A 21,155-nucleotide genomic window follows, 5' to 3' on the forward strand; every position below is an offset into this window, starting at 1 on the left:
CCTGGACCCACAGAACACACTGTTCTATTCCCTGCATGCGCTTCCTCTAGTCTCATTTTGGGGGGGGGGAGTTATTCTTGTTAACTCTTTCATATAGATTTCAAAATACTGTCATGTTTACATGCACTCAGATCACACACACACACACACACGTGAAAAGATTTTTAAAATATTGTTGCTTATAATAACATATACATTGTAGAAACATTAGGAAGTACAGATTAGGAAGAAAGAAAAGTCAGCCAAACTCTCAAAAGTCACAGATATGCACCATTCACACTTTAGTACACATCTTTGCAAAATTGCTCTATGCATATGCCTTTTTAAAAAATTTTATATATGTAAATATATACATGTAAATATATATATATACACACACATACACACACACTTTTTTTTTTTTAGAGATGAAATACTGCTCTGCCATGAAGGCTACAGTGCAGTTGCTCAATCATGGCTCACTGCATCCTCGGCCTCCCAGACTTAAGCAATCCTTCCACCTCAGCTCCTGAATAGCTGGGACTAAAGGCACTGATACGGTTTGGCTGTGTCCCCACCCAAATTTCATCCTGAGTTGTAACTCCCACAATTCCCATGTGTCATGGGAGAACTTCAGAGGGAGGTAATTGAATCACGGGGGTGAGTGTTTCCTGTGCTGTTCTCGTGACAGTGAATAAATCTCATGATACCTAACAGTCTTTAAAATGAAAGTTTCCCCACACAAGTTCTCTCTTTGCCTGCCACTATCCATGTAAGACGTGACTGGTTCCTCCTTGCCTTCCACCATGATTGTGAGGCCTCCCCAGCCATGTGGAACTGTAAGTCTATTAAACCTTTTTTTCTTCTTAGTCTTGGGTATGTCTTTATCAGCAGCATGAAATGGACTAATACAGGCATGTACCCCCACACCTGGCTAATTTTTTTTTTTATTTTTTGTAGAGACAGGGTCTCACTATGTTGCCCAGGCTGGTCTCAACTCCTAGCCTCAAGCAATCCTCCCACCTCAGCCTTATACAGTGCTGGGATTACAGACATGAGCCATTGCACTCAGAACCATATACCATTCTTAGAATATATGTGGGGTCATATATGCATACTGTTTTGTAATTGTTTTTACTTAATTCTGTTTCATAAACAATTTCCCATGTCATCAAATATCCTTCATAATATTTTTCATGCTCAGAGAATACCATAGGAGGTAAAACTATAGACTTTGAAGACAGGTCTAAGCCCAAATCTTGCCTCCAACATCTTAACTATAAGACTTAGCTTATTTTGGCACATATACACCATGGAATACTATGCAGCCATAAAAAAGAATGAGTTCATATCCTTTGCAGGGCCATGGATGAAGATGGAAGCCATCATCTCTGCAAACTAACACAGGAACAGAAAATCAAACACTGCATGTTCTCACTCACAAGTGGGAGTTGAACAACGAGAACACACGGACACAAGGAGGGGAACATCGCATACCAGGGCCTGTTGGGGGTTGGGGGGCAAGGGGAAGGAAAGCATTAGGACAAATACCTTACGCAAATGGGGCTTAAAACCTAGATGATGGGTTAATAGATGCAGCAAACCACCATGGCACATGCATTCCTATGTAACAAATTTGCATGTTCTGCACATGTATCCCAGAACTTAAAGTACAATTAAGAAAAAAACAAAAAGACTTAGCTTCTTTAAGCCCTTTGCTCATTGATAAAATGAGGATAAAAATACCTATTTGAGATGAATTGTTGCTTAAACTAAGTGAAATAACATAATTTATAAAACAACAGTATGGTGAAAATGGATGCTTAGTGTTTGTCAAATTAATAAATAATTGGTTTTAAAAAGTTGTTTTGTTTTAATTGGCATTTCTTTGCTTTTTTGCGCACTTGAATTTCTTTTTTTCTTTTTTCTTTTTTTTTTTTTTTTTTTTTTGTTGTTGTTGTTGGTGGTGGTGGTGACTTGTCCTGTGTCAAATGTTTACACATTTTTCCTGAGGTGATTTTTTCATTGCTTTGAATTCATATATGTATTCATTCATTCATCAATGATTTACTAAAAGCTACTATGTGCTTATTTTATTATGATATTACACTTTTGTCTTTCATGTTACAAATGTTCTTCCAAGTTTACTATTTGCCTTTTAATTTTGTTTATGGTAGGTTTTGATGTATAGAAATATTAAATTTTCATGTAACTTACAACTTATCCTATTTTCTATTTTTTTATAACATGCTCAGAAATTCCTTCTTTACCCTAAGGGGATACTTTATTATTTGGAGTGGAAAGAGAATAAAGCCCTCTTAGGCCTGAAATGAAAAAAAAACAAAATAATTGGGTTGATATAGGACCAGCTTTACAAAAGGTTCATTTTATACTGTAATTCATTGTTTAAGGGCAGGCCTACCATATTCATATTTGTGTTTCCAGCAACTAGAACAGCATATGACATGTATTAGGGCCTCAATAAATGCTGAATTTGCTCAATTGGAGAAAAAAGAGTGGAGTTGAGAGGAAAGGTTTTAATTAGAATAACACTACAGAACGGCAGAGAAAACATCAAGGAAGTTCAAAATCAAACACTCTAAAGCACTGATGTTCTTCTGTTGTTGAGGGAATTATACCTGCTCTTAAGATTTTTTTCAAGTCCCAAATATCACTACTACTCTATTTGGCAGCATTTCTCCATGCGTGTTCCGAACTACATCACCCTGCAAGATGCTCCAGTAGCAAAGGTGTCCTATAATCAAATAAATGTTGCAACCTCTGCCCACTGCTTTGCCCCTTTTCCTCAACTCACCCACAATCCAGAGGCACAATGAACTTTCATATAAACAAACACTGAGGAATTCTACAGGTACCAGTTTTCACAGAAGCTAAGGTCAGCGTTTGTCTGGCATGTCCAGAAACGTAAGAGGAAACTAGGGTAATGTCAGGACCTAATAAAAAGCTAAAATCAGTATCCTGCAACCTAGGCAGATACTGGACAAAGCATGCACTTGGGACATAGTAAAAGAACAATGGGGGAGAGACAGACCAGCAGAAGACATTCAAAGATTTTGGCAAGACTTAGCCTATATGATATTGTGGGCAAGAAGTAAATGTCAGCATCCTGAAAAATCATGTACCAGACACCAGGAACATAGGCAGAGCCTGAACATGAAACAGAGGAACTTGGCAGCAACATCAATCCCAACCACCAAGACTGGGGCTGGACTATAACCTGTGGGATGTCCATGGATGCTAATAACTTGCTTCCTAGATAGGCTACTTGTTCAACATTCATCTACCAGAAGTAGGGCCAATGCACTTTGCAGAGGGATTTTTTTTTAATGTCCACTATGGTAGAAGTAGTTTTACATGAAGACTTGAATTAACTAGCACCATGTTCCTAATTTTTTTCAGCAATGTGTAGCACCCATGTAGATTGATACTCTGGCAACAGATTCTGTAATCCTACTGTGACTGAGACTGAGTATCAAATGGAAGGAGCCATCAGCAGAGACCTCAGTAACAAAGCAAGTTCCCCAGGAAGGGGTTCCCTCTACGTTTTGTGTTGAAATATTCAGCTGAACTGGGCTAGACAATAATACAGTAGGGTCAAAGAGGAAAAGCTAGTCATGAGTGGAGTGGAAGCCAGAGAGCTCCTAATGGCTGTAAATAACGCAAGGTTCCAGCAGCAGAGGAGATCTGAGCTGGTAAAACACATGCCCTCAGATCCCAGGTTAGGTCTGCCACAACCTCAGATCAGAAAGAAGCTTTGCTGTTTTTTGTTTTGTTTTGTTTTTATTCATCAGCTATTAGTTGAACTGTTGAAACAAAATCCAAATCATCACATCTTTGCAGGTTCTCTATACTGAAAGAAAACAGTTTAGTTAGTATCTCTATTGTCTTGGTTTAACATGTATTGAAAGCCTCACATTGCACAAAGCTATTCATCAAATGATGTCACTGACAGGAAGAGAACTGGAAAATTGTGACCTAAGAGTCTGATGTCAGGCTGAATCACATATCGGCAACAAAACAAATGGAGGCATATTCTTTAAAATCAATCCTTCTATCCAGGTACATACTATTCTATGACATGTTTGGAGGCCTTAAGTCTGACACAGCTTAGCCTAGATAAATTTCTGGGTTATATTCATAATCATTTTTTCAAATATTTTTAACAAGAAGTTATTGTGCTACCAAATATTTGTTTTAGCATGAGAAACTGGCAAACGTCCCCTCCTCCCCAACCATCTTCATGAGACACAGGGATCCCCAAACATCCTGGAACTCACCTTCTAAAATGACCCTTAGGTAACTGCATCATCCGTAATAACATGAAAACCTGGACATTGTTTTGTATAGGATCTTGTAATTACTACATTATTGTCTAAATTTTACTATTCTATATTTAGCTATCATTACTGGTGGCCCACTCCTGATAGGTATTTTTACAGATAGTCTTAAAATCTTTACAACAGGCCAGGCGTGGTGACTCACGCCTGTAATCCCAGCACCTTGGGAGGCCAAGGCAGGCGGATCACAAGGTCAGGAGATTGAGACCATCCTGGCTAACACGGCGAAACCCCATCTCTACTAAAAATACAAAACAATTAGCCAGGCGTGGTGGTGGGTGTCTGGAGCCCCAGTTTCTCAGGAGGCTGAGGTAGGAGAATGGCGTGAATCCGGGGGACAGAGTATGCACTGCACTCCAGCCTGGGCGACAGAGCGAGACTCTATCAAAAAAAAAAAAAAAGGCCGGGGGGCGGGGGGGAGGAAGGAAGGAAACAGAAAAGAAAAGAATCTTTACAAGAACCCTGAAGAGTAGGTATTACCATAGCTATTTTACAAAGGAAGAACTTGAGAAGTCAAATAGAATGTTCAAATCTACAGAACCACTTAGTGTAGGAGTTAGACTTAGAATCCAACTCAGATTCTTAAAGCCCAAATCTCTATCCTAAAATCAAGTTTCCTAGATTGCTTTCCCATAACAGAAGGAAAAAATTATAGCAGTGAATATTCATTCTTCATCCACTGCATATATCCCAGATCTAACTGACTAGTTCCATGATGAGGAATCCATGAGGGGCCTTTGATTCATTCAGGAGTCTCCCTCAGGTTAAATAGTCTGCAGGAGGAAGGGTAGATCACTCAGTCAACAAGTATTTAATGAATGCCTCAGGAATGCTGTGCCAGGCATTTTTTAAAATGTAGTAGAGTCATAAAATTGTTATTCTGATATTCCAAACTGGGGGACAAGGAGAGAAACCAAGCAGATACCTTGGGAATATAGAAGTATAGAATATCTCTTTCCTACCTTATTTTTTAAAATGTGAACTCATTTTATCCCATTTATTCATTAACTTAACAAATATTAAACATCTACACCATGTCTTGCCCCATAGCAGGCAATGTGGACACAAATAAGATTATGACATGATTGCTAACACAAAAATCATATGTCAGAATAAATATTGAGACAAAGATTTTCACTGCAAAACATTCCTCTACTGTTTTTCCACTTTAAAACGTCATGTGTATCCTCGGACTGGGTGTGGTGGCTCATGCCTGTAATCCCAGCAATTTGGGAGGCTGAGGTGGGTGTATCACCTGAGGTCAGTAGTTGAAGACCAGCATGGCAAAATCCCATCTCTACTAAAAAAAAAAAAATACAAAAAACTACCCAGGCGTGGTGGTGTGCACCTGTAATCCCAGCTACTCAGGAGGCTGAGGCAGGAGAATCGCTTGAACCTGGGAAGCAGAGGCTGCAGTGAGCCGAGATCGTGCCACTGCACTCCAGCCTGGGAGACAGACAGAGACTCCATCTCAAAAAGATAAAAAAAAAAAAATTAAAATTAAAATTTTTTTAAAAATCATGTGTATCCTCAACAGAGGTATATTTTAGCAGAAGTAATTTGAAAATTTAGACATTAAAAGGTAGTTTTCAAGGACCGCTCTATTGATCGCCAGTGGTGAAAGAGAAATTCACTGCTTACCAGCCATCTACCTATTTGTGGCAGGAAAGGAGATAAAGTTTATTTAGGTCCGCAATTCTTCATCCACAATGGGAAGACCAGGCAAGATATGGAATATAAATTGTTCCTGATTCTTCTTCCTCTGAAATCAAGATGCTTAAAGCTCAAATGTAAACCCTAAAAGCAATGGAAATCTTAAAAGTGAACACAATTATATCATCATCTGCAAATCATTTCTCTCACCCTCTTAGTAACACAACCTGAGAGACTTAATTTATTTAACAGATATTTACTAAGCACCTACTACGAGCCAAGCACTCTTCTGTGTGTTGGGGATACAGCAGTAACAAAACAGATAAAAATTCTTGCCTTCAAGTGGCTGCCATTAACAATAAACAGCAGGCATATACAGTATATAGAGCTGGGGGCCAGGCATAGTGGCTCACACCTGTAATCCCAGCACTTTGGGAGGCCGAAGTGGGCAGATTGAGGCCAGCAGTTCAAGACCAGCCTGACCAACATGGCAAAATCCCGTTTCTACTAAAAATACAAAAATTAGCCATGGTGGCATGCACCTGTACCTGTAATCCCAGGTACTCAGGAGGCTGAGACAGGACAATTGCTTGAACCTAGGAGGTAGAGGTTGCAGTGAGCCAAGATCACACCACCACACTCCAGACTGGGTGACAGAGCAAGACTTCGTATTTAAAAAAAAAAAAAAAAAAGTCAAACCCTGTAGTACTCCAATATGTAGAAATCAGGGGCATGAGGGAAAAAACACCAACAGAGACCAAGAGGGAGTGGCCAGTAAGAAGGAGGAAAAGCGGGATAGTATGATAGACCAGAGGCCAACTGAATAAAGTACTTCCAGTAGGAGACGAATTATCTCAAATGCTGCCTACTAGTCAAGTAATACGTGATTGGAAATTGGCTATTAGGTTTACCAATGTAGAGGTCATTGGTTCTCTTCACAGGAAACAGAACAGGGCACAAAAACCTGATTGGACTAGGTTCAAGAGAGAATAAGAACTACTATGGAGTTAATACAGGCAAATCTCTGATGGAATTTTGCTATTAAGGGAAGCAGAAAACTGAAGCAGTAACTAGGAATATTGTGGATAAAGAGACCCCTGTTTTTTAAAGTAGGTGAAATAACTTCATGTTTGTATGCTGGAAATAATCCAGTAGAGAAGGAGACCCTGGTCATGCTGGAGAGGGGGGAAAATATGCTGGAGCTGCTCCTGGAGTGGGCCGGAGGGAATGGGATGTGGTGTACAAGTGGAGGGTTAACCTTGGGTAAGGGTACACCATTCGGCTTCACAGCAGTGAAGACAGACTATATGGCCACAGGTGAAGCAGAAGTTGTCTTCTAATTTCTTCTACTTTCTAAGTGGCATAAGAACAGGATGCTTGAAAATGACACAAGACAGGGTTGTAGTTATCGGTAATGGCAAAGTCTAGGGCAGCAGCTCTCAGACATTTGGGTCTCAGGACTGCTTTACATTGTTAAAAGTTACTGAGGATGCCCAAAAGTTTTTGGTCATGCCTCTCAATATTTACCATATTAGAAATTAAAACAGAAAAGTTTAAAATGCAAGAATATACAAGAACAAATTCCTTTAGTGGCCTCTGAAAAACTAGTGTGCACTCACAACAGAATAAAAGTCCAAAAGGCAAATAATGCTTTTATATGATTAGGAGAATAGTTTTGGTCTCATAAACCCTCTGAAAGTATTTAGAGACCCCCCAGAAGCCACTGGACCACACTTAGAGGACAACTGGTCTAGCGTGTGTCTACAGAAGTGAGGAGCCCAGGTACAGCTAGATATAACAACTGAATGACAGGACAACACAGAACTGAGAAACCAAGAAATTAGAAGGACAATTCATATGAATATTAAAATCACCAAGAACGATCTCTCTAATGGGGAGCTAAGTTTCAATTACGGCAAGAAGGTGAAGGGGAAGTTAATGGAAGAGGCTGAGGATATAAGGGATTTTGCTGATAATAGACAATGAGTTCTTGACAGTATAGTAGAAGGGGGGGATAAGGGATCCAAAAAGGAGCCATACCATGTCTATTCCAGTTACTCTTGCTGTGTAACAAATTATCCCAAAACATAACTTCCTTTTAAGAACGATTTCATTTTGCATATAAATTCCATGGTCATGAATTCAGACAGGACACAGTGAACATATCTAGCATCTATTGCATGATGTCTGGGGCCTTAGCTATGAAGACTCAAAGCTTGGGGTGGTTCAACAACCAGGGCTTCAAATCATCTGAAGGCTCATTTAACCACTTGCCTGGTGCCTGGGCTAGGAAAACTGGAAGACCAGGACTGTCAACCAGAGCACCCACACATGTCCTCTCCATATGAACTGGCTTCCTCACAGCACTGCGGCTTCAGTGTAGTTGGAAGTATCAGAGCCGCACGGTAGCTCAGGATTCCAGGAACAAGTGTTCCAGCTAGCAAGGGGGAAGCTGCTTTGACTTTTGCATACCAGCCTCAGAAGTCATACAGTGTCACCTCCAGCATTTTCTACCTGTTAATCAGCCACAAGCTTGCCCAGTTCAAATGAAGGAGACATAGACACTGAAGGGGAAAACTCTCCCCAAAATTTTGAAAGCCATATTTTAAAACCAGCCCATCAACATCCGTTCAAAAGGATCAATTTCTAAACAATGAGAGATGAAATTTATAAGAGCATTACATACACCACTGAATAATCTTCCTGCTATGGACTGAATGGTTTGTTCTGTTTTGTTTGTTTGTTTGTTTGCTTGTTTGAGATGAAGTCTCACACTGTCACCAAGGCTGGAGTGTAATGGCATGTTCTCGGCTCACTGCAACCTCCACCTCCCAGGTTCAAGCGATTCTCCTGCCTTAATCTCCTGAATAGCTGGGATTACAGGTGCCCACCATCATGCCTGGCAAATTGTTTGTACGTTTAGTAGAGATGGGGTTTCACCATGTTGGCCAGGCTGGTTTCGATCTCCTGACCTCAAGTGATATGCCCGCCTCGGCCTCCCAAAGTGCTGGAATTACAGGCGTGAGCCACTGTGCCTGGCTGGACTGAATGTTTATGTGGCCCCCAAATTCATACATTGAATCCCTAACCACCTGTGTGGTTGCATTTGAAGATTAAATGTCTCTAAGGAAGTAATGAAGGCTAAATGAAGTCATAAGGCTGTGCCCTGATCTGATAGGATTAGTGTCCTTATAAGAAGAGACACCAGAGGGATTTCACTCCCCTCCCCACTCTCTCCGCACTACACCTACCAAGAAAAGGCCATGTGAGCACACAGCAGGAAGACAGTCATCTGCAACCCAAAGGTAAAGCCCTCTAGGAAGCTGGCCCCTTGATAATGAATTTCTAGCCTCCAAGAATGTAAAAAAAAATAAAAATAAATTTCTGTTGTTTCAGCATATAGTATTTTACGTGGAAACCTGGGAAGACTAGTACACAGTCCTTCCTTCTTTTCTCAGTATGATCATTAGGGTCTGGGAAAGTAGGGGTCTGAGTAAATGCATTTACTGAGTATAGAGCCAATGCTACTCTTATCATTTTATATGACTGTGAGCAATAACAACAACAACAAAAAAACAGGGCTACCCTTTGGTGGCAGGTATCTTATATGTATATCAGCATTCAGGCTCACTAACAAAGCCAGATGAGGTGCTTTCGCAGCAGATGCAGCACTACAGGTGTCTGATTCTAGCCTGGCAAATTTTCATTCTCATAACTAAAATTATAGGGAGAAAATGTGAAATGGTAACAAAGAAACTAAATTCATATTGCCTTGTTCAAGGTTTTCGTTTAATGAAAATGTGCTCTGCACATACTAGAAAATTATACATGTAAAAAGAAACACTTGATTTCATCTGTAAAATGTAATTCTAAAAGGCACTTTCTTTTTAGTTAACAATCCTGACACGAAGAGGACAATGTGAAAATCCTTATGACTATCTATAACTATCTAAGTTTGATTTCATGAAGATATTAGTGTATTCCCCTCAGTGGTTTGCAATGGAATTTGTGAGTAACAGTAATAGTAGATATAAATATTAGACATCACAAGATATGAAGGAAGGAAAAAACTCACAGATTATATAACCAGAATAAACAAATAAATACCTATCACCTTCCTATGTTATTTTCTACTGTTTTATCATCATTGCATTTTTAATGTACCAACAGGTGAAAACTACAATCAGTACCTTTCTCAAATGATGAACTGTGCCTTAAAAAAACATAAATCCTAGTCATTTGTGATGTCAAACTGTATATCAGATTTTCGATTGTCTATATTCAGAAAATAAATGAAAGTGAAAAAGAAACACTGCAACAGTAAAAGGAAGAGAATTATTAATTCTAACATAAATTCACACAAGAAGTCTTGAGTATATGTAGTGATCTATTCTAAACATTTTTATTCAAAATACAGAGTACACTTTAACAATACATCAACATCTAGCAGTAAATTCACATTGCAATTACACTACTGACTATGAGAAGAAATATGTCGGTTCTTGTGTTCATACGTTTGCCAATGAAATACAAAGGGCAGATTTCTAGTAAAACTATTAAGTGAGAAAAGTTTATGTGCAAGGAAGGCTAGTAGAAGGTGCTGTTCAAAACTACTTGCCAGCCTCAAGCGATGTTATCTCTAAGCTGTTTGACCATTTCTATTTCTTTCTTTGCTGATGTTCAAATCATATGGAGAAGAGTCCACCTAGCAAAGGAACTGGACTCTTCTGCTTTATCATACAGTCATCCTCCTTATCCCTGCTCCTTACAGTTTTAAGTTTTCAAGAAACTTAAACCACTTCAGATATGGAACAGCAGAGAAAGAGAAAAAAGGGAAGGAGGAGCAAAAGATCAGATGTAAGTATCTGATACTCTTCAAGGATTCAAAACTCCTTGATGAGTACAAAAGTAAAGAAAAACTAACATCTGTGTATCTTTGAGGGATTTAGAGAACACTGTGGTCAATGACCCTTATCACTTAGCATGAAGGTCCCCTATATGCCACAGTCAACATGGTATTGGACCATAGAGTGGTAATATCTGCAGAAGGTGACTAAGACAGGTGGGGTTGAGCACACCTCCCAAGATCCCACAAACTCCATCATGATTCAGAGAAAACAGTTAAGTACTCTCTGGCTACCAGGACAGATACAAAAATACTGATAGGACAAGTACCTAGAAAAGGCCTGGGTAGAAGATCGCAAACCACAAGGATCTCACAACTAGACACAATGGCAAGGTTCAGGAAGTCCAAATGAGCCGCCAAGATGACATTCAAAAGATCAAATAGGAGCAGTCTCATTTCAGTGGATACCAGGGCACAACACCCAGTCACCAAATGTGCCAAGTCCAGAGCAGTAGACACAGTGAGGGTCACACAATGAATGAAATGCCCTTCACCAAGGGCAATGAGGATACTAACCTTTCCCCTTCACTCACATGTCATCTTGGGAACAAAGGAAGGGAAAACCCTTGAGAAATTAGAGAACCCAAAATGAGTTTTTAAACTAGAGACTAACGTGTTAATTGACAAGATCAAATGTTTTCCTTTACAGTGGGAAGGGAAACTTGAAGGCAAGGTAAAAGCAGTTATGGGAAACAAATTATGTTTCATTTGTATATCTTAAAAGTAGTGTGTAAATTTGTAGACACACATACATACATACCCATCCTTCTGAACCATTATGTACAACCTCAGTTACATAAGTATACTCTAAACCAGTACTATTCGAAATGTGCTCTATGGACCATGCCAGTCAAGAAACTGTTTATTACCTGTCCAAGGTTACATAAGTACTGAAAATGAGGGTGGGTGTTTACAAACACTATAGCAATTTGACATAGCCATATCCAAGTCTGTGACTAGCGAGTTCATCTCATTGAAGAGGATAAGAACAGGAGCAGTCAAACTTAGGTAGTGAGTTTCACCAAGTGCATGGTGCTATGGGACCCCGTATCTGCCTGTGACAGGAAAAAAACAGTCCTTCATTACAAAGAGTATAAGAAGAACAAATGCAGATCTGCATGTAGCCTAATACCACCACCACTTTCAGTGCTAATACTGAGTTTTGTATTTAGGATCACAATGGTTTGTAACAGACCAATGAGAATAGAAGACTTCACATGTAAATGATGTGTTCATGCCTAGGAAAGACAAAGTGATATCAGACTGTTAAACTAAGATTCCATAAGAGTTTGACTAGAAAAAAGTGATGTTATTACTTTCCACAGCAGCAAGTACCATATTCACACTGCAAGAGAGAATTTAGTCTCAGGCAAATAACATCAAGTCATATGAAATCAATGCTGTTGATTTGCATATAACTGATTTTGGGGGGTAGCTTTGTTTATTTTTCTTCTGTAAAATCTGTTTTGGCTTTGTGGTTGTATGAGAGCTATAAGCATCAGGAGTTTACATGTAGTTATATGTTAGTACATATTTCAGTAGTATAATAAAAACAAATGACGTTGGCCAGGCGTAGTGGCTCACATCTGTAATCTTAGCACTTTGAGAAGCCAAGGTAGGTGGATCACCTGAGGTCAGGAATTCAAGACCAGCCTGGCCAACATGGTGAAACCCTGTCTCTACTACAAATACAAAAAAGTTAGTCAGGTGTGATGGTACACAGCTGTAATCCCAGCTACACAGGAGGCTGAGGCAGGAGAACTTCTTGAACCCAGGAGGTGGAGGTTGCAGTGAGCTAGGAATCTCACCATTGCACTCTAGTCTGGGCAACAAGAACGAAACTCCGTCTCAAAAAAAAAAAAAAAAAAATGATGTTGGCAGTGGAGATCTGCAAGATATTTTTCTCCCTTCAAAAGGTTCCAAACATCATTTTAATTGAGAATAATGATCTTTTGGAATCTGGGTTGTCAGAAGCCTGGACTGAAAGAAGCAGATAAGTAACACCAGGGAGTGGCAGAGCCCACTCAGTATTTGAGCTGGACTTTTCCAGCTGCAGCCAGAAATGAGGCTGCCTTGGGTAACTGCAACATTGCATGCATTGTAACTTTGTTGCATCACTTGAGTTATTTTGTTATAAATGGGAGTCCAAAGGGGAACCTCATGTTTGAACTTCATTTTGGAAGACTAGGGATTGAAATTTTTTAATAAAAATTTCTAATTTATGAAACAGGAGTTATCCAAATAATGCCCCCATCCAGAGATGGCCTGCTAATAGACAAATGTACCTGAAGATCCTCTGTCTTTCACCAACTTCTAACCTTTGTGATATAATAACTATAATAACGTTACATTAATAGCTTTTACCTCCAAGTATAACCCCGGAAGGTCAGTATGCCAAGAATCATCCTTACTTTACAGATGAGACAGTCAAAGTCAAGATGGTCAGTCTATACCTAGGCCAAATAGCCAGAGGAAATTGCTGAGAGTACTTAAAAAAAACTCCAGCTTTCTGATTTTGAGTATAGTATAAGAAGTATATTAAAACTTTATTCAGAGTACTTAGTTGTTTTCAGAAAATAATAAATTTAAAAGCCTACCCAATTGCATTACCAGGGAAGATAAATCTAAAAAATAAATGCAGTACAACCATTCCCTCTCTTTCAGCTTAAAAACTCATGGAAAATTCTAAATTAGTTTTAGGAGATAAATGTACAGGATAATTATTTTTCCTTTAGGAGTAGGTAATATAAATTGTATATAAATAAAAGAAGAAAGCTATTGCACAATAAGCTATCATCATGGCACAGTCTAGTAGTCCATCACTTCGGTGGTTCTTTATTTTTATATTACTCTACCACATTATGTTTACTTTCTCCCCTAAATTGATGGGGGGAGTGAGGCAATAAAAAAGGCAATATGTGATAGAAAAAAATATCAGGCTCTGTATCAAGATACTGGGTCTCAAGACACAATTCTGATTCTAAACAGTACCTGAACCAGAGATCTACACTCTTCATATTTCCTACATTTACCTGGTCACCAAGTCCATCTCCTGAGTATCTCTGCATGAAACAGGGCAGTAGCCTCCCACCTGCTTCCCTCCCTTCCAAGTCCTTCCCTTTTCAGATGTTTCCTCTATGCTGCCAAGATGAGCTTTCTAAAACAAAAATCTGATCCCGACACTCCTCTGTTGGAAGCCTATCAATTCTTTATCGCCTGCCAGATACAATCAAACTCTTTAATCTGGCATATGAAGCCCTTTCCAATCTGGCCCTTTCTAGTCTAATGCTCCCATCCAGCTCCATTCCTCATCCCATGGGGGAAATGAATATTCATATTCTATGCTCATAAGTATGTTCATACTCTACACTCCATCCCCTTTAAGAAACCAGTCATGGTTCCCAGAATGTCTCATTTCACAATGCTTTGGAATACACCATGCTCCTTGCCTGAAATACCTTTCCTTCTATCCCCTCCCAACTCTCTAATCTCCTCCCCTTCCTTCAAGTCTTTTAACACTTCCTCTATGCCACCTCCTCTGACAGATGTCTTCAGAAACTTCTTTCTTCCCACCCACCCCAGCACAATCAACCCCTCTTCTCTGTTTCCTCTGCATTAATCTGTACAAGAGTAGAGAAGCTGTCCTGGAGTTATCTGTCATAGCCCATGACTCTATGACTATACTTAATAATCTCCTTTAAAATGGAAACCATTATTTTCTCATCCCATCATGGCACTTTGGCAGTTGGTACTCAATACTAACATTTGCTAAGTGTATGAAGTGTGGTCTTGGGTACATTTCTCTCTCTACTCTAGATGCTTTGTTTTCATGAGAGCTGGGCTAGAATACATCAAAGACCTTGGCTGCATCAAGTTCTGTGTTTCAGTGTAGCTTTTCACAAAACATTAGACTTTTTAAAAATGCTTTATGAGGTTTTTAAAGAATAAAAATTATTGATTGATTGTTTCATCATCAGGATTTCCTAAGGTGTTAACAGACCTATATCAATATACCATTAAAATAGTAGTTGCTATTACTGAACTCCAAACTGTCTGCAAGGTACTATCATTCCTCCACATTTGTTAATTTCATTTAATCCTCACATAACATAGATGTTTCTTGTCCTCAACTTAAAGTAGAGAAAATAAGGGCTTTGAAAAGTTAAAAAGCCCCTAGAGTTAATAAGTGCCAGACTGAATTTAAACCCAATGCCATTTGGACCTCAAATACCTAATCAACCACTGTGCTGGCACTTAAGGAATCTATCTAGGATACAAGCCATATCTTCTCTACATTCTATTCATGACCTCACTTGGTGCTTAAAGTTTAGTCACTGTTGAAATGAAAGGTGGTAAGAAATTAAATCAGGTGCTTTTAATATGCAGATATACTTGAAGATCACTAATTTTCCCATAAAGCTGATAGCACCTTTTGGCCACTGACATACCTAAACAAGTAGGTATTCTTATTTCTTGAATAAGAAAATTTGTATGAATAGATTTTTTATATTTATATTTAAGAATCTTTTCAATTTCAGAAGAAATAAACTTCAATAAAAGATAAAACAAGATATTCAAATCCAGCGTTTGGCTTTGCATTTGAATTGTTCTCTCTGATAGACATGTTACTTTGTATTACTATCACTCTTGTATTTTGTATTACTAGCTACTATTATAATTTAATTGAAAATAAATGAATCAAATCCTAAATGCCTTTAATAGTCTGCCATCTGCAGCATTTAATGTAACAGTTTTGAAATCCATAAGAGTCAATTCTCAAATTCTTTTACTAATATCAGTTGAAATTTCTTTTTCTTCACGAACGAAAGCAATCAGGTTGCTGTAGAAGAAAGCACTATCTGACGCCTCTTTATTTGACCACTGGGCCATCTGTTAGGTAGCCAGAGTTCAGATTTTGGCTTTAATTAAATAAAATGTTGGCAAAGGACAAATATGCAATGGCTATTAACAATATAATCATTTCCCAGTTTTTCACAGTAAGGAAGAACACTTAATTCTTGTTAATTCCTGCCTTCATGGCAAATACGCTTTGAAAAAAAAAAAGGAAAAATATGCAATAATGGCAAGTCTTTGGTGGAAAAAACCCATTCACTTAAATGAGTTACTTAAAGTGTAGTCAAATAATTCAACTTAGAAATATGTTGAGGTTCCAATCCTTATTGTTAATTAACACACCTACCTTGCAAAATCGTTGTTAAAAGTCCAAAATATACTGTAGAAGTGTTTTCCCAGTATATGTAACTAAGAAAACTCTCTAATGAATTCCTAATGAAAGATTTGATGGCAGTTTATTAGAATTTTGCCCAAAAGGGAAAAATGTTACAATGTTAATAAAATTCTACAAACTTCACCTCAGGAAATATAACTTGACTTCTTTTTAAATACCTCTTTAGAAATGAATGCCCTAAGTCTTGGCTTTATAAGTTCTGGCAAATTCATTAGCTCTCTAAACCTCAGTTTCCCCATCTGACAGGGTGACGAATAATAACACTTAGCTTACAGGCATGTTATAAGGATTGCACCAAATAATGCATGGGAAACATCTAACACGGTGCCTGAAACAAAGCAGGCCCTAGATGTCTTTGCTTTCTTGTCTTTTCCCTACTTTGTTCCTTACGCAAAAGTCAAATTCCAAATTGGACTTTTTGTTAAGGAGGTTGTGGGTAGGGTCACCAAATCTCCTCATGATATGGGTGGTATGGGAAATGAACCAGGCCAAGGTTGTAGTAAAGGTCTACTCCTTAAGTTCCCTGTGCTTTCTCATAGATATTTTATAAAAGCTCTTTATTTATATCTAAAGTGATACAAATATCCACAAAAAATAAAATAACAAAAAACTAGCCAGCCATGGTGGTACATGCCTGTAGTCCCAGCTACTTGGGAGACTGAGGCAGGAGGATCTCTTGAGCCCAGGAGGTACAGGCTACGGTGTGCAGTGATTGCACCACTGCACTCCAGCCTGGGTGACAAAGTGAGACCCTGTCAAGAAATAATAATTTCTAAAAGAGAAATCCAAAGAGAAGTTCTCAGCTTCCTTTGCAGACCTCCAAAACTTGTAAGAAGAACAAAAAGGCAAGGGGGTGAAGTGCTATAAAAAATGCATGTGTTTTCCCCTGGTGAATGTATATGCTAATATGAAATGCACTTAACACATCTATATAATTAAGTTATATATATGTGTGTGTTAAATCTAAATATAAAAGCAAAGGAAATGAGAAAATACAAATTAATATTTTTCTCTTTTCCTCAATAATAAAATATCAAGAAGTATGTTTGTAGAAACAGATAATCTTTCCAAGCATTATGTTTGATTTTCTATCCTAACTATACATTATTAAACACAATAAACGTTTACTAATCAAAGCCACACAAGTAAGAAAGGTATGGTACAGGCAAAAGAAAAGCATCCTTAATTACAGAAGCATTTATCTCTTTATACTAAGAATTTTCTCAACAACCACATTCCTATTACACATGATCAGCTAATAAGCAGATGTAAAACGACGAATATGTTACTTAATTTAATTTGATTGGAAGAGATATTAAACAGGACAGTTTTCAGAAACATTTCTCTTCTCCTAAAACATTTACCCCAAAGTGTAATAAGTGGCTTCTAAATGGATTGGGTTTAGCAGATCATGCAGAAAATCAGGGGTAGTGGGGAGGATGGAGAAATGTGTTCTGAATTTTAATAGTATGTCAGCGTACATGAGTAAGTCTTAACATGTCATTTTCGAAGTGACTGCATTTACTGCAACAAGCCATATGTTACAGTTTCTCTGCTCAGCATTGCATGCCATAGCAATAACTTACTTAATATCATTTTGACACAGGCCTTCAAGATGAACCCAAGTTATGAATGGTGTATGTAGATATGGCATGAAATTATATAGAACAGCCAAGCCTCTTTTTGTACGTGAATTGAGATTGGTTTTTTTTTTCTTTTTTGGGAATAAGGTTAAGATACATACTCCTTCAAATATGTGGTCCTCAAAGAAGCTAGCATCTTGTATTAATTTGCATTACACCTCAAGAAGAGATTTTACTAAATAAAATCTACATGAAAAAAATGTTACGCTAGAGTAGTCTCCATAATGGGTTTTAGAATGTTTACATGTAGATTGGGGTTGTGGGGAATGTGGAAAGAGCAGTGGTTTAGATGAGCACAACCAACCTTAGAATTTAATAGTAAGATATTAGAAATTGACCTTTTGGTTAATGTTAACCCAAGACAAAATTTAAAATGTATTTGTTCCATGTTCATTATCTTCCTGACCAACCTGACAGTTTAATCTTTTTGTGTATATTTAGAAGAATCCAATTCAACGTTATTTGAATCACTTAGAATTTCAAGGGTCAAGGGAAAAGCTTAACACAATCTGACCTGAAATACAAATAGAAAACATCCCTCATCTCTTTACACTGAAATTCATCCAAAAGGATAAGCCAAGCTCAAACAATGTCCTCTGATATATGCATTAAAAGTCACATAGGCAGCTCAGTTTATTTAAATATATATTTAACATATGTATATATGTTATATATATATACACACACACACACACACAATTGAAACAAAAACACCAGTTGGACAGGAAATTGTGAAAGAAACAAAACCATATATTTGTCCATTCCAAAAGAAGCAGGACTTCAAAAAGAAATGCTACAACCAAACAAACAAAAATAAATACTAATTATTTAGAAAAGCATCTCATAACTAAAGTGAGAAAGAAGAAACCTTTAAAGTGAAAAAAAGCAAAAAGTAAGAAACATTTCCTGTTTTCTCCTATTGGGGGAGATAAGGCAGAACACTAAATTTCTTACTCAGATTTTTATGCTCTGGAGGAATTTCAGTCTTATCTCCACCAAGCAGATTAGACAATCATCTTTCAATGTTACCATATATTTCCAAAAGACATACAAGTACATTTTGTCACAATCCGAAAATCTACCCACTTCGGCATTCTGATAAAACTTGTCGGAAGCATGGTGATTTTTTTAAGCAAACTGATACATTTAATGCCAAGTACATTGTGACATTTAGTTGATAGGACAGACAGTCACTCCATGCTTGACAGAATGCTTTCATGTAGTGCTTTTACCTGGTTATAAATTATTGGTACTGTTATTTGCAAGTTTAAAGATATGATTTACTAAAGGGAGAAGCAGAAGCATTCCCAAAGCAGGGGTGCCTTTTGAATGGGTAAACGTAAGGTCACCTGCCAGAAAGTGTGCTGGAAAATGAATGCACATATCTAATAAGGAAGTGCTTCAAAAGGGATGAATTCCCTGAGTCATTAAACAGGATACAAACCAAAGACAGGTTGTGCCACCTAGAGAAAAACTGGAAATTGTACATTGGTTCTTCAGTAGTAAGTGTTATTCAACGCTTGAAACTTTTAGTATGCCCAATAACCAAGCCACCGTCTATACTAGCTCACCCAACTGCTGGATTAAACCCCCTTGACAACTCTGCCTTCTCCACACACCAGACTGGCCTCCTCCTGCTTTCCTCGCCCACCTACCCACGCTGCCCACCTACCCACGCTGCGCCACTTAACCTCAGCACTGGCTGTTTGCCACAGCCCATGCAGCCCCTGCATCCTGAAACCTATCCAATTCTAAAGCACCTTCCTCGAAGCCAGGACAGGACAGGGTAGAAGCAGCAAAGGGATAAACCCTGGTGGACCTTGCCAGCCAGCGTTCCTCTGGATGCTAGCAGAGCCACCGTGCACACACCCCTCTAGCCCCATGGGGCCTGTATGGGAAATTCTGGTGCACTCAGTACATCATATCCAGGTTACCAAGCTGAACTCCCTGGCCAACCTCTGCACAATCCAAACACCATGAAATGACCTCAACAGAACCAAACCTTTAAGGTGCAAAAGGCCCTTCAACTTTCCTCTCCGCAAGTCACTTAAAAGCAAAGTGTACAGCACACTTGTCAAGCTGAAGCACAAAAGGTCTGCAAGGCACCAGGCACAGAGAGCCGCCTTTTGCAAAGAAAATAGACAGTAATTACGAAAAGCCCGCAGTCCTGCGGTATTAAACTGACAGAGGGGACTGCGCTGGGGCATAACTCATCTCCAAGCAGTTACTCCCAGCCCCAGACCCTGAGCGAGGAGACAACCTTTTCCCTCTTCTCTCCCCCTCCACAGACCTGCGGCAGCGCCCCCCTTGCCTCCCCCACGCTTTTCCTTCTCCTCGTCCTCCTTCTTTATGAATCTCCAGCAACTTTGGGTTGGCAATGCCGTCGCAGCCCAGCCAGAGTCGGGGACAGCGCGAGGGTGGCCGCAGGAGGTGGAGGAAAGTTTGAAAAGTCACTTAAAGCACTGCAGGAACCCCCCTCCCTGTCCACCATCACCCCCAAGCACCCACCCCACAGACGGCGGCTCGGAGCTCCACGTGCGAGCGGGCCCTGCAGAAGCTGGAGTTTCCCCTACATCCTCGCCAGAAAAAATCTTTCCCCAAGCGAAAAGTTCCCTGCTGCAGCACCACCCCTCTCCCCCTGCCCCTCCAGCCCGCCCCAACTCACCCCCCCACCAAAAAAACAACAACAACAACAACAAAAAAGAATCAGAGTTCGCAAGACGCCACCTGGATTCGCCCGCGGGCCCTGAAGGAGCGGCGCCCCTCCCCCGTTGGCGGGTGGACGGGTCGGGAGGGAGCCGGGGAGAGGGAGGCACCGGGCGGCCCCGGCCCGGACCCCTTCCCTCCCTCCCCGGCCCCGCCGCCTAGCTCACCTCTCTCCTGCTCCTCCGCCTGCAAGCAGATGGGGATATTCTTCTTCCAGCCGGGCATGGTGTCGCTCCCTGCGCTCGCTCTTGGGCTCGCTCTCTCTCGCTGGCTCCCTTTCTCCGGGGCTCGCCGCGCCTCCTCGCTCGTCCTCTCGGGTAGCCGCGCCGGGGCTGTTCAGCGGAGCTGGGGCGCCGAGGCGGCTCCCGGGCACATCGAGGCGGCGCCGTGCGCCCAGCGCTCCCCTCAAACTCGCCGGCGGCTCCGGGCGGCGGCGGCGGCGGCGGGGGCCGGGCCGGGCCGGGCCCCGCCGGGCAGGGCTGGGGGCTGCAGCGGCGGATGCCGCTGTGTGGCCGGGAGGTTGGGCCGGGCCGGGGGCGGAGGGCCGGTGCAGGCCGAGAGCTGGGGACTGCGGAGTCCCCGGGAGTGGGCGCCGGCGAGAGGAGTGGGCTGGCGCCGCCGCCTCTTTCCCCTCCTCCTCCTTCTTCCCCTTCCTTGTCTCT

General features: G+C 40.2%; 1 protein-coding gene across 2 annotated transcripts in view; it reads right to left on the reverse strand.

The window, feature by feature from the left end:
- Window positions 1–20,949, reverse strand: part of GRIP1 (glutamate receptor interacting protein 1) — a 723,532-nt gene extending 702,583 nt beyond the window's left edge. Inside the window, exon 1 of one of the 2 annotated variants that reach the window (XM_037987743.2) lies at window positions 20,661–20,949. In XM_037987743.2, coding sequence (XP_037843671.2) covers window positions 20,661–20,718 — 58 coding nt within the window. In that variant the 5' untranslated portion in view covers window positions 20,719–20,949. The remainder of the gene's footprint in view (window positions 1–20,660) is intronic. The other variant, XM_037987719.2, reaches the window with a different exon arrangement.
- Window positions 20,950–21,155: the final 206 nt, after the last annotated feature.

The sequence above is a fragment of the Chlorocebus sabaeus genome, chromosome 11 (assembly GCF_047675955.1).
Source record: "Chlorocebus sabaeus isolate Y175 chromosome 11, mChlSab1.0.hap1, whole genome shotgun sequence".
Taxonomy (NCBI): Eukaryota; Metazoa; Chordata; class Mammalia; order Primates; family Cercopithecidae; genus Chlorocebus; species Chlorocebus sabaeus.